The sequence below is a fragment of the Periophthalmus magnuspinnatus genome, chromosome 21 (assembly GCF_009829125.3).
Source record: "Periophthalmus magnuspinnatus isolate fPerMag1 chromosome 21, fPerMag1.2.pri, whole genome shotgun sequence".
NCBI classification, from domain to species: Eukaryota; Metazoa; Chordata; class Actinopteri; order Gobiiformes; family Gobiidae; genus Periophthalmus; species Periophthalmus magnuspinnatus.
In genome coordinates, this window is record NC_047146.1 from 1402244 (window position 1) to 1416200 (window position 13957).

A 13957-nucleotide genomic window follows, 5' to 3' on the forward strand; every position below is an offset into this window, starting at 1 on the left:
GAATATGAGCCGCACCCGCTGAATTTGAAAAGAAAATCAGTCTTGTTCATATATAAGCCGCACCTGAATATAAGCCGCAGGTTTTCATATTGTAACGTGAGATATTTACACACAAAGACGGTGCACGGACACGCTTTTTTTAAAACTGTGCCTGAAAATTGGCACCGACACGACATCAACACGGGATGAACACACCTGCAGGTTTAGAAAATAAAGCTGCACCAACACGGGCATCTGCTTTTACTTCCTTTTGTCGTCTTTTTACATCGACCGAGTTGGATTCATTGATGCCGAGCTCACGTGCAGTGGATCTATTTCCTTCTTTATCTTAAAAACTGCATCATTTCCATTTCTTTGTGTGTTTTTCGCAAAATGACCGTTCAAAATCAAAACTAGTGAATTCTTCAGAGCATAATCTTTCCCCACGTCTGTCTCACTTTTACGTTTACAGCTGGCGAGCGCCCCCCGGTGGACGTTATCCGGTAAAATTCTATAAATAAGCTGCACTGTTGTATCGGCCGCAGGGTTCAAAGCGCGGGGGGAAAAGTCACGGCTTATAGTCCGAAATTTACGGTAATTTCTTCAATTTCCTCAGATGTTTTCGTTGCTTGATCCCGATGATTTGACTCTTCTCAAACAGACGAATATCTTTTCCACGACCGCGGGATGTGTTTCTCCGCATGTTTAAGAAATGAGAAGCGTCTCATTGCGCCGGTTGGGGTTAAATAACACTGAAAGATAATCGCCCGTGCAGTAATTATCCAATAGGAGGCTCGTACGTATTCGTTTAGTTAAATCCAGATGGCGACTTTCTTTTTTGGGGCAGTGTAATATTTACTTCAGCAAAATATCGCACTTCCAAACTCGATATGGTGACTCCTTCAGTGTAGACCTGAGGACAAACATATGCTGCGTTTGAGGGACACGCGGAGGAGCCGTCACCTCCGCGCGTGCCCCGAGGAGGCGCTCCACCGCTCTCCTCCTCGTTTATGGATCTACAGCGTTCAGGTGGCTAAAGCTAAACGTGCTAAAGTTTATATGAGGGAGTCAAGAGGTCGGTGGAGTTTCTGCCTCAGGCCCAGAACGTGGTCCTCGTTAGAGATTATAAGACCAACCGGACTTTAAAAAAACTCTTCAAATGCCCATAGAATACAAGATTTTTTTTGTGTTAAAGTGGATTTATTCTGCAAAATGGACTTTTCAGATGTTTCTCCGTGTTTCAGTCGTTTCTTCTCGTTGAGCATCTGAAGTTGTGTTTGGACTGATCCGTGTTTGAGTTTAATCTTTAATCACTTATTTTACCGATCAACACACTTCACTTCCTTTACTTCCTTCACTTCCTTTACTTTCTTCACTTCCTTTACCTCCTTCACTTCCTTTACGTTCTTTACTCCCTTTACTTCCTTTACTTCCTCCACTTCCTTTACTTCCTCCACTTCCTTCATTTCCTTCACTTTCTTCACTTCCTTCACTTCCTTTACTTTCTTCACTTCCTCCACTTCCTTCATTTCCTCCACTTCCTTCACTTCCTTTACTTCCTCCACTTCTTTCACTTCCTTCACTTCCTTTACTTCCTCCACTTCCTTCACTTCCTTCATTTCCTTCACTTTCTCCACTTCCTTCATTTTCTTAATTTCCTCCACTTCCTTCATTTCCTTTGCTTCCTTCACTTCCTTCATTTCCTTAAATTCCTCCACTTCCTTCATTTCCTTCACTTCCTCCACTTCCTTCACTTCCTCCACTTTCTTCACTTCCTCCACTTCCTTCATTTCTTAAAAATAATGTTGTGTCCGACATTTTTTACTTTAATTTTTTTAAGTTTATTTCATTTTTTAAATTATTATCATTTGTCTCTTTCCTGTATTTTCTGTGATGTATATGTTTTTTTCCTTTTATTTCTTTTTTTTGTTTTTATTTTTTTGTGATATATACTTTTTTTTTACTTTTATGTCATTGTTTTGTCTATTTCAGTTTTATTTTATTATTTTTATTTGTCTGTTTTCTGTAATTTTTGAGATTTTTTTTAATTATTTTTTAAAAGTTTATTTTCATGTATTTATTTTATTTTTATTTCTTCTATTAACCATTCCTCCATTTTGTGTTTGTCCCTGAACAGCCCGATCCAACTCACTGCGTCACATTTAAATCATATCACGTTTTAAGTCGTTTATCGTCTGAGGTTTATTCACAAACACCTTTTCTTTAAGATCAACCCACAGGAAGAAATCGGGACTAGTCAGGTCTGTGGAGATACTGCCCCCTGTCTGTGAAAAACACGTATTATTCCTTTAATGGCGTTTACACTCGGGGCATCTCTGGTATTGGGTCAAATTTGACCCGTGTGACTCAAAGTTCCACTGGACAATGAGGGTTTGTTCCTCGGTGCTGGATTTGTTCAGATTAATGTGGGAAGAGTCGTTCTAAATGCTCTGGAAAAATAAAAGAAATATATTTAGAGACAAAAGATGTATTTTTTTCATATTTTCAGGTCGTTTTGGAGGGTTTCTTCCCTAAACCTGGTGCAGACTCCAGCTCCTCCGGCCCCGACAAGAGCTTCATCTACATCAACGAGCGCCCCGTGCAGAACAAAGACATCCTCAAGGTGCGTTTAACCAAAACCCCGTAGAGCATTACATCTCCATGGAGACGGTTAACGCAGCCAGGACGAGCTACGGGTCAGAGCTGCGGAGAGGCGGTCCTGCTCTCTTGTGCTAGTTTTGAGTTGAGTTGAATAAAGGTAAAGGTCATGTTTAAATGTGTCTTTTCCGTGGTTATAATCTGACTCTGGGGCTCGTTCTGTTATAATTTACACATTTTGAATCACAAAATGGCGCCCCCTATGGACAGACGCACATCACACTAGAGCAGCACTTTTAATAACAGTTTAAAAATGTTCTGGATATGAATAATTACAATTTTAATATCATGAATAGGCTCCATATTTAAACAGCTGTTGAAGTTTTGTACTTTGTTATAAGTGAAAACAACAGTGATCCAGTGATTATCTTTGTTAGCGAATGAAACGATTATATAAAAAGTGCCACGAATGATTATTGTCGACCCTTTTTATCACAATAAACGATATTATTGTTTATCGTCCCTTCCTTATACGAGACGCGGCCGAATCCTACGAGTGTCAGCTATTAAGAAAATGAAACTGGAGAAGGAAGTGCAGACGTCACAGTGGGCGTGTCTCAGTGGGCTCCTTCCTCTTTTTCTTATTCCTCTTCTTCCTTTTCTTCCACCTCCTCTTCCTCTTCTTGCTCCTCTTCTTCTTGCTCTTCTTCCTCCACCTCCTCTTCTTCTTCTTCCTTTTCTTCTTCTTTCTCTTCTTCTTCCTTCTATTCTTCTTCCTTCTCTTTTTCTTCCTTCTCTTCTTCTTCCTCCTCTTCCTTTTCTTCTTCCACCTCCTCTTCTTCACCTTCTTCCTCCTCGTTTTCTTCTTCCTCCTCTTCCTTTTCTTCTTCCTTCTCTTCTTCCTTTTCTTCTTCCACCTGCTCTTCACCTTCTTCCTCCTATTTTTCTTCCTTTTCTTCTTCCTTTTCTTCTTCCACCTCCTCTTCTTCATCTTCTTCCTCCTCCTCCTTTTCTTCTTCCTCCTCTTCCTTCTCTTCTTCCTTTTCTTCTTCCACCTCCTCTTTCTCTTCTTCTTCCTCCTCTTCTTCTTCTTCCTTTTCTTCTTCCATCTCCTCTTTCTCTTGCTCTTCTTCTTCCTCCTCTTCTTCTTCCTTTTCTTCTTCCACCTCCTCTTCTTCACCTTCTTCCTCCTCCTCTTCCTTTTCTTCTTCTTCCTTCTCTTCTTCCTTTTCTTCTTCCACCTCCTCTGCTTCTTCCTCTTCTTCACACAGTGGGCGTGTCACAGTGGGCGTGTCACAGTGGGCGTGTCACAGTGGGCGTGTCACAGGGGGCGTGTCACAGGGGGCGTGTCACAGGTGGAGGTTAAACGGGGGCGTCTTTAAAACATGGATTAAAGCTCTAAAAAGTCATTCTGCGGCGTAGATCTCCTTTAATGCCATACTGCGGAACATTCCAGGCAAAGCAGTAACATCCCTGTGGAGACGAGCGTGTGGTAGACCTTTCCCCACTAGAAAAGTCACGTACTGCCCCTTTACGTTTCAACATGTTTGACATAAAAGTAAAGAGTGTGGCGTCTCCGTCCCTCAGCTGGTCCGGGGGCGATACTCGGCGCAGTTCTCAGACGACGTGAGGAGCAGATTTCCGACCTTCGTGCTCAGAGTCTGCGTTTCTGCGGCGACGATCGACGTGAACGTGACTCCGGACAAGACCCAGGTCCTGCTGCACCACAAGGTGAATGAGCCGAGGTTTACCGCTGTTTTTATCTTTTAAATGCTTCTTCCTCTTCTTCTTATTCTTGCTCCTCCTCCTCTTCTTCCACCTCCTCTTCTTCGCCTTCTTCCTCCTCTTTTTCTTCTTCCTTTTCTTCTTCTTCCTCCTCCTCTTCTTCTTACACCTCCTCTTCTTAACCTTCTTCCTCCTTTTTCTTCTTCCTTTTCTTCTTCATCCTCTTCTTCTTGCTCCTCCTCCTCTTCCACCTCCTCTTCTTCACCTTCTTCCTCCCCTGTTTCTTCTTCTTGCTCCTCCCCCTCTTCTTCTTCTTGCTCCTCCCCCTCTTCTTCCACCTCCTCTTCTTCACCTTCTTCCTCCTCTGTTTCTTCTTCTTCATCCTCTTCTTCTTGCTCCTCCCCCTCTTCTTCCACCTCCTCTTCTTCATCTTCTTCCTCCTCTTTTTCTTCTTCCTTTTCTTCTTCTTCTTCCTCTTCTTCTTCTTGCTCCTCCCCCTCTTCTTCCTCCTCCTCTTCTTCCACCTTCACCTTCTTCCTCCTCTGTTTCTTCTTCATCCTCTTCTTCTTCCTCCTCCTCCTCTTCACATTTTGTTTGAGAGCTTGACCAAAGGAAAGACATTCATCTTAAAGAGGGGGTGTTATTTGCTCTCTGTGCTAAGCCCCTCCCCCTTCAGAGCAGCGTCGCACTAATGAAACTCCTGCACATCACACCAGGTTTGTCACGTCATAGTGCACAGCTTTGTGTCATGTTTTTGTATATTTATGGAGGATTGTCGTGTGGGAGCGTGGGTGACGTCGGCTTGTGGGCGGAGCCTCGTACAGGAGGGAGGGTTTGAGCAGGGCCTGGGAATCTTATTTGCTCTTATTCGAAGTTCTCGTACTACAAGATCTGTCCAGAAATTGCCAAACGATTGTCACCAGAACCACACGCTTCGACGAAACCTTAAAAAGACGAGTGGATCTGGAGTCGTTTCCCGTCTCCCTGGTTTCAGAGGAGATGATTGACAGGCGGAGTAACCAATCAGAGACATGTATGCGCCGTTCATGACAAAACAAACATGGCGTCTTGGATTTTAAAAAGAAAAGGAAAGTAACAGAGGACTGGCACAGTTTATTTTCTCGTACCGCTTATTCCTGGTGTGTGTTGTGTGTTTTTTTTCTTCCAGGACGCTGTGTTGGCCGCGGTAGAAGATTTACTCACTTCTCTTTACGGCCCCAAACCTACCGCCAAAGACCGTCCGGCAGAGGAGCGACCTGGTCCCACGGCGTCTAAAAACGCGTCGAATTCGGCCGAAGATTTTGAACCGAAGAGACGAGATATTTGTACAAAGACCGCGACAACGATCAACAAGAATACTCAAGTTTCTAACGAGGAAAACTCCAAAAACAGAAGCGGCGACGTCTCGTTACACAGCCAGACTTCGAACAGCAGCTCGTCTTCATCCGTAGCTGAAGACTGGATCGTTAACCAGATCCCTTCAAACTTTTCCATTTGTGACGACGAAGGATTGTCTCAAAATTGCGCGAAAGAGTCGAGTTTTACCACAGATTCTCCCGATAAACTTGAATCGGACAATTTAGAAACGCGCAAGGACAAATTTACGGTAGAAGATTGGAGCAGAGGGACGGCGTTAAGAGATCCAGAGTCGAACCAACCGCTGCAGCCCGTCACGATTCTTCAACCAAATTCGGGAACTTCTAACAAAGATCTTAATAAGAAATCTGAAATTCCAGTTTCAAATTCCATAACAGAAAAACGTGCCGCGCTGACGGCTTACGATGTTTTGGCCAACCGCGCCGTGAGGGCTCCAGCGTCTCCAGCCGCTCTGTTCGAGAAGGAGACGAGGGCTGAAATCATATCCGAAAATCCCAAAGCTTCCCTACACGAAATCAACGAAATCGTCCACGAAAGATGGAAAACGCTGAGCCAGGAGGGGAAGAGGAGGTGAGAGTTCTGACTTTTCCCACTTTTCCACAGAGCTGTCCGTCCAATAGAGGGGCGGCAGTGGAGTTTTGGGACATTTGACATGAGCTGTGTTCCCGAGGAAGAGCCGTGTCGAGAGTCAGAGGGGGACACAACTTTCCAGGGAAATTCCGATAATTTTCCAACTGTAAATCTTCACGGAATCAACCAAAAATTGCGTAATCATTTGAATGGGAAGCAGGTTAAGAATTATGTGCACTATTGGCCAAACACAAATACATTCTAAGAAGGAAAGAAAATTTGAGAATGTTTTTTTTTTTTTGGCCCATTGTTCAATAGGAATGCAGCTTAAAGCCACACTATGCAACTTTTTAGCGGAAAAATAGAGTAAAATAAAAGGGTGTTTGTGCACCTGTCGGGATATTTACCCCATCGACTTATCGTTTTGGGGTCTTTATGCTTAGTCTTAATCAGTGGTATAAAGTATGTTCCATTTGTCGTTTTTCAAAAGTCGTTATTGTCACAGGTATGTTTGCTTTTTGCATTGAAAAACTTACTGTGTGTGGGCTCGCATCTCCACAGACCTGATGTTTATTTGGCTTGGCTCTGGCTGCTGCTTGTTCCTTTATTTGTAATGGCTGAACCTGCAGAAGGGGCGTTACCTTCAACCTCCTCTCAATGTGTCAATGTGTCTAACAAAAATACTGCATTAAACCTGTGTAGTCTGTATATTACACTATAGACCAGTGTGGCCATAGTACAACCTCACATAGACCAGTGTGGCCATAGAACAACCTCACATAGACCAGTGTGGCCATAGTACAACCTCACATTTTGAGTCTAAGGAGCAGATTCAATACTGATTCCGATACCACGATTTTAAAACCTAAAAACACTCTTTCTTTAGATGATAGAATGTGATTTTCAACATTAAATGGTAGGACTTTGTTTTATATTCCAGGACTAAACCGGGTCTAAAACAGGACTAAACCAGGACTAAACCAGGACTAAACCAGGTCTAAACCAGGACTAAACCAGGACTAAACCAGGACTAAACCAGGTCTAAACCAGGACTAAACCAGGACTAAACCAGGACTAAACCAGGACTAAACCAGGACTAAACCAGGTCTAAACCAGGACTAAACCAGGACTAAACCAGGACTAAACCAGGTATAAAACAGGACTAAACCAGGACTAAACCAGGACTAAACCAGGTCTAAAACAGGACTAAACCAGGACTAAACCAGGACTAAACCAGGTCTAAAACAGGACTAAACCAGGACTAAACCAGGACTAAACCAGGTCTAAACCAGGTCTAAACCAGGTATAAAACAGGACTAAACCAGGACTAAACCAGGACTAAACCAGGTCTAAACCAGGTATAAAACAGGACTAAACCAGGACTAAACCAGGACTAAACCAGGTCTAAACCAGGTCTAAACCAGGTATAAAACAGGACTAAACCAGGACTAAACCAGGTCTAAACCAGGTCCATGTGTTACATGGGTGTTACGTGTGTGTGTTATGTGTGTGTTACATGTGTGTTACGTGTGTGTTACATGTGTGTTACATGTGTGTTACATGTGTGTTACGTGTGTGTTACGTGTGTGTTACGTGTGTGTTATGTGCGTTACATGTGTGTTACATGTGTGTAATCCTCAGTGTGCAGTAGTTCACACTGGTCCATGGTGTAAACTCGTCTGTGTCTTTTTCTTGTGAAACAGACACTTCAGTATAAACAGATTCAGGAAACACTCATTTCTGTCAGTGGGACTTTTTTAGTATCGATTTCTGCAAAAAAACTTGTATCTAGTTTTGATAAATCAAGATCTGAATATTAATAACAGACAAATCAGGTCCTTCTTTCCCCGAGGTCGCTCCTGTTAGCGTTAGCAACAGGTTTGATTGACAGCGTCGCTAAGTGAGTGGGAAGGGGCGTTACCTTCAACATCCTCGCTCCTGACTGACCTCGAGTATCATAGCAACCAAAGAGCCAGAGTTTCAAACACGTAACACGGCTCTAAATTCGCCGCCGCGCCTGCTCTGGCCTGGATGAGCTTCGTCACACTCTCTCAGTCACTTCTTTTACACAGTCTGTGTTGTAAACCCATTAATTAACCGGTTAATAAGTGAATAACTGGCTGTACTGCACAAGTCAATTCAACACTAGACACTTCACTAAACTCTTTGTCGTTATTCAAACCTATTTATAGAAAGTACCAGCTCAGGGCCTGCTCTGGCTTATATAACGTATGGAAAAAGACATATGGCTTTTTAAAACTCGGCTTCTCCTAATGCCAGTGTCAACAAGTGGTGCTGCATTTCTAGGAACTTCTGTACACGCTCGGGAAAACCAGACGTAACCTTTAAAGGACCCGGACTACGCCGTTTTCTCATCTACGTTATCATAATGTCGTTTCCTCGTCACAAACAGACCCGGAGTTGTGGGTTTTTTTTGTTTCATTCGCACACGTTTAACGCACAAACGGACCTGCGGATTTAGGCTTGTTTGAGTTCTTCTCTCAAACTGAAAAGAAAACGCTCTGCTCCACCTTGTGATGTCATCGTGTGGCGACGCAGGAAGTGCTCCGCTGTGTTTTTTAAACTCCACGCGCCTTCGTTTCTACGGTAGAATCATTTGGATCATCTCAGCAAATCTGGAATCTGAACTAAAGGTAGAAAAAGGAGCTGTTAACTTGAAAACTACCACGTCATGACATCACAAGGTGGAACAGAGCGTTTTGAGCTTGGGGGGGATGTAGACAGACTGATAATAAATGTGTGAATGAAACAAAAAAAAACAACTCCAGGTCTGTTTTTGAGGACGTGACAGCGTTAGAACATGGATTGTAAGACGTTATGCTTCATCTGTGTCCTGTCTTCTCCCTCAGGTTTGAAGACAAGGCCCAGAAACACCTGGACCTCCACGAACGGGCCAAAGCGACGTCGTTTTGTGAAGTGTCCGCCCCCAAACGACTCGCCGTTCAGGGGCAGAAACGTAAGGCGGCCCCCCTGTCCAACCAGCAGCTCCTGGACGAACTGTTCTCTGCTCAGGTCCCGAAAAAGACAAAGACCGCGCCGTCCGAAAAACCCTCTCGCTCGGTCCGCTGTAGCCTGGTGTCTCTCAGGCAGAACCTCCTCCGCCTCTCCTCCTCCTCCTCCTCTCGCTCCTCCTCTCCTCCCCTCGGGCTGTACCCCCTCTGCCGTCTCTCCTCCCAGGGGTCATGGTTGGTACTTTCCGGGCGTGAACTCCAAGTGTTGAACCCGTTCCGAGTGGAGGAGGCTCTGCTTTTTAAGAGGCTTTTGGAGAATAGTGTCCTACCAGCAGAAGATCTGAAGGAGCCCATAGAGTTGACGGAAGAGTACGTACAAACGCTTTTCACACCGTGTCACACCTTCAGTTTGGGGGTTTGTCACCTGTTTGTTTATATAAATGGACATCGCTAACCCGCTAGCCGCCACGGTGCGAAAAAGAAGTGAGCATGTGAGCGAAGTGGTACAGTCGTTAGAGCGTCACGTTCTAAAAAATGACCTGCAATAAACGAAATCCGCGAAGTATCAGCTTTATTTTTTACATTATTCTCTCTGTTTTTGTCTGTAAAACCCCTCACCACACACTTTATACACTTTTCTCACACAGGCGTTAACATTTTCTCACATTTCTCTCTCGTTTAAACTCTCTCAAAGTTCAAACCTTCGTAGGCGTCTTTGTCGGTGCAGAACGTTTCATCGACATTGTGGGTTTTGTCGGGGAGAAAACAAATCGCAAACGTACAGCACTTCAGAGTCACACTGAGATCCAACGTTTATGTAAATTTGTCTGAACACATTCTGTACTGGACAGGAGACACGGCACGGAGGAGACTGATGGACAATGGTCTACAGTCCAACAGCCAATCAGGACGCACGACACAATGGTCTACAGTCCAACAGCCAATCAGGACGCACGACACAATGCACGTTCATACGCTGTAAAAAAACATGTGAAATTGCACCAAAAAAATCCGCGAAAGGTGAACCGTGATATGGCGAGGGACGACTGTATTTAAAAATGGCGGCCCCTCCATGTTCTGACGTCGTTTCCTCCTCAAAAACAGACCTGGAGTTGTGTTTTGTTTCATTCACACATGTTTGAGTCACACTTTATCATTAGTCTGTTACATCTCCAAAGCTCAAAATGCTCCGTTCCACCTTGTGATGTCATCAAGTGGTAGTTTCCAAGTGAACTCCTCCTATTTTTTACCATGGCTGAAATGATCCAAATGATTCTATAAATGAAGGTGTGTGGAGTTTAAAAACACACCGGAGCACTTCCTGTATCACCACATGATGACATCACAAGGTGGAACAGAGTGTTTTCAGTTTGAGAGAAGAGCTGTTTTTTTTTTTTTATGTGAGTGGAGCGCTGTGGCCGACTTTATATCTACTGACAGCGTTTTCACCACAGAATGTAATAAAAATAGATCGTCTTTAAAGAGGAGGTGTTATAATGCATGTTTGAGTAATCTAGTGATCTCTCCCGGGCTCTATTTGGACCATAGATGTACTAAAGTGTCCGTGTGCACTGGTGTGTGTGTGTGTGTGGAAACTGGCCCGTGATCACTTCCTGTTTGGAGCGCGGTGGCTAGCTCGTTAGCTCGTTAGCCCGTTAGCTCTGTCCGTTTATATTTACAATCCAAACACGTGTCTAATATTGTCCTGGTCGTCCGGTTTTCGTGGCGTGCGAGCGTTAAACCCGTCTCCTCTCCTCAGGGTCCTTGGCGGGGCGGAGTTCATGACGGCTCTGCGCGGGATGGAGCGGCACGGCCCGGGTCTGGACGGCGGCGTTCACTTCTCCGATCCCAGGCTCGTGGCGAACGGGTTCAAAATCAAGCTCCACCCAGGTACTCCTCAACTCCCAAGTGTTTATATTCAAGAGACTCGGCTCTGGGTCACGTCTTTGTCGGATTTGGCGTTTAATTAAAGTGTTTGTCCTGCGTCCCGTCTGCGTGTTGTTAAATTTAAGTATATGAACCTCAAAGTTTGACAGTTTCAGAGTTTATTCGTAGAAGTGGGAGCGCCGTGCGACATTAAAAACGGGATAAAAAACAATAAACATCGTACAAATAGGTCGACAAAGCGCATTACACCGTTGAAAGTTTGCCGTTTTACTGAAGTCAGACTTGAATCGTCAACTATTTAACAGTAAAACTTTATATTTGAACAGTAAATCTCAAAAATGTGGTTGCTCTGAACACCCTCTCTCCTGATTGGCTCTTTTGTTGCTATGATACTCTCGGATTTCCAAATAGACCTTTAGCTCTCGGGCTCCGGATGAGCCGCTCTGAACGCCCCGATGCGACGTCACGCTCGCTCGGCGCATTTCTTTCTGGCTCCGGATCGTGGCGTCGGCCGATATCGCGGTATCGATGCTTCTGTGAAAAACGGCGTGCGCGCAGCCCTAATTGTGTTGTGCGCGGCTGACCCCGGCTGACCGCGTCCTGTTGCCCGCCCGCGCTGCCTCTCGGTGGGGTACGGAGGATCAGAGCCACTGCCCTCTCAGAAATGTGGAGAATTTGGCTCGGAGCGAGAGGTGCTGTAACGGCACACTTCAGGAGCAAAAACACGCCATTGTGCAACTTCTGTTTGGCTCAAAACAATCAGGGACCCCAAAAAACCATCATCTGGCCACTCGCTCGTCCCCACGGAGATGCTGTCGCCGTGCCGAGAATGTTCCATAATGTGGCGTTACGGGATAAGCTCGGATAAGTAGAGCTGCCGTTCTGTGGTAAACGATAATATTGAAGCTGCTTTGTCTCTAAGTAAGATTAAAATAAAGAAAGATCATCCCAGGGAACCATTTTAAATCCACTGTGGCAGAATGAAGTGAGAATTATCCACAGAAGAGACTCATCTGAAAAAGAACAAACGATAAACACGGAGGGTCAGCGTCATGTGATAAACGATAAGTCCAGATGGAAAATGTCATGATAGGCCTAGGGATAAACACGCTCTACCACTAAAGTTCCGTACTGCACCTTTAAAAAGGCTGTTTAAAGTGTGGATTGGAAATAAAAAGAACAAAAACTTAAGTCAAATTTTTTTTTGTGAGGTCCTCCGTCCTCTCGGGCCTGAGGGTGCGAGGTCCTCCGTCCTCTCGGGCCTGAGAGTGCGAGGTCCTCTGTCCTCTCGGGCCTGAGGGGGCGAGGTCCTCTGTCCTATCGGGCCTGAGGGGGCGAGGTCCTCTGTCCTCTCGGGCCTGAGGGTGCGAGGTCCTCCGTCCTCTCGGGCCTGAGGGTGCGAGGTCCTCCGTCCTATCGAGCCTGAGGGGGCGAGGTCCTCCGTCCTCTCGGGCCTGAGGGGGCGAGGTCCTCGGGCCTGAGGGGGCGAGGTCCTCCGTCCTCTCGGGTCTGAGGGGGCGAGGTCCTCCGTCCTCTCGGGCCTGAGGGTGCGAGGTCCTCCGTCCTATCAGGCCTGAGGGTGCGAGGTCCTCTGTCCTGTCGGGCCTGAGGGTGCGAGGTCCTCTGTCCTGTCGGGCCTGAGGGTGCGAGGTCCTCCGTCCTCTCGGGCCTGAGGAGGCGAGGTCCTCCGTCCTGTCGGGCCTGAGGGTGCGAGGTCCTCCGTCCTCTCGGGCCTGAGGGTGCGAGGTCCTCCGTCCTCTCGGGCCTGAGGGTGCGAGGTCCTCTGTCCTGTCGGGCCTGAGGGTGCGAGGTCCTCCGTTCTCTCGGGCCTGAGGGTGCGAGGTCCTTCGTCCTCTCGGGCCTGAGGAGGCGAGGTCCTCCGTCCTCTCGGGCCTGAGGAGGCGAGGTCCTCCGTCCTCTCGGGCCTGAGGGTGCGAGGTCCTCCGTCCTCTTGGGCCTGACACAACTTTAATCCCGTTTTAGACGTGTTTTGATCTGGTGGTGCTCAGAATGTCCGGTGCTTTCTTAGATGGAAGTTGGTTTGAAAAGTGTGAGGGCCTCGTACGGGCCGGGCCTCGTGCGGGCCGGGCCTCCTCGTCTCGTCATAACTCATGGCTCTGGCGCTCGCCGTTGTGGCTCCTCTCAGTAAAGTAACACTCCGTTTGGCTCCGCTCGTGTTTACCTTGGTCTCAGTCTCTGCCCTGAACAACATCGTTTATTTATTATTCTTTCCTGGAGATCTCCGAGGTCTGGACGGCGCATTAACGGCTCCTTTTGGCCGACAGGTGCGGGACGGGTGCAGGTGGTTGCCGCGGCGACGTGCGTGCCGTTCCTGGGCGTCCCGGACCTCAGGGAGATCCTCGTGGCCGCGGCGCAGAAGAGGAGCGGAGACGTGTCCGGGTGCAGGCCGCTCAAAGTCTGCAACTACCTCAAAGTAAACGCCGTTCTAGATTTAAAGTGCCGGACTGGACGACGATTTCGCCGAAACGCCACGGTAATTAAGAGTGTTCCGCGTCGTTCTTCTCCTCAGGGCGAAGCGGTGCGGCTCGTGCGTCAGATGCCCTCCCGTTTCTCCAGAGCCGAGGTGACGGAGACTCTGCGGAGGATGTGCGCGGAGCTGGAGCGGAGCCACGGGACCTGTCTCCACGGGCGGCCGTTCCTGCGCCCCCTGGTGGACCTGCCCCGCACTGACGAGGAGGCGCGCACCCTGGCTGCACCCGCCGCCCTCTGACCAGGCGGGGGCGTCCTTCTCCTGTCAGGATAAAGACATTACGGGACATTTGTGCCAATCTGTCAATCTGTTTATATGAGTTTACACAATGTGGTAAGTCTGAGATGCTGTGTTTTTG

The 13957-nt window shown here is 46.8% G+C and overlaps 1 protein-coding gene across 1 annotated transcript in view; it reads left to right on the forward strand.

Moving 5' to 3' along the window:
• Positions 1–13839, forward strand: part of pms1 (PMS1 homolog 1, mismatch repair system component) — a 32512-nt gene extending 18673 nt beyond the window's left edge. The window contains exons 7-13 of the mRNA XM_033986942.1: positions 2489–2602; positions 4165–4308; positions 5471–6249; positions 9120–9590; positions 10981–11111; positions 13394–13542; positions 13639–13839. Of these exons, the coding sequence (XP_033842833.1) occupies positions 2489–2602; positions 4165–4308; positions 5471–6249; positions 9120–9590; positions 10981–11111; positions 13394–13542; positions 13639–13839 (1989 nt within the window). The remainder of the gene's footprint in view (positions 1–2488; positions 2603–4164; positions 4309–5470; positions 6250–9119; positions 9591–10980; positions 11112–13393; positions 13543–13638) is intronic.
• Positions 13840–13957: the final 118 nt, after the last annotated feature.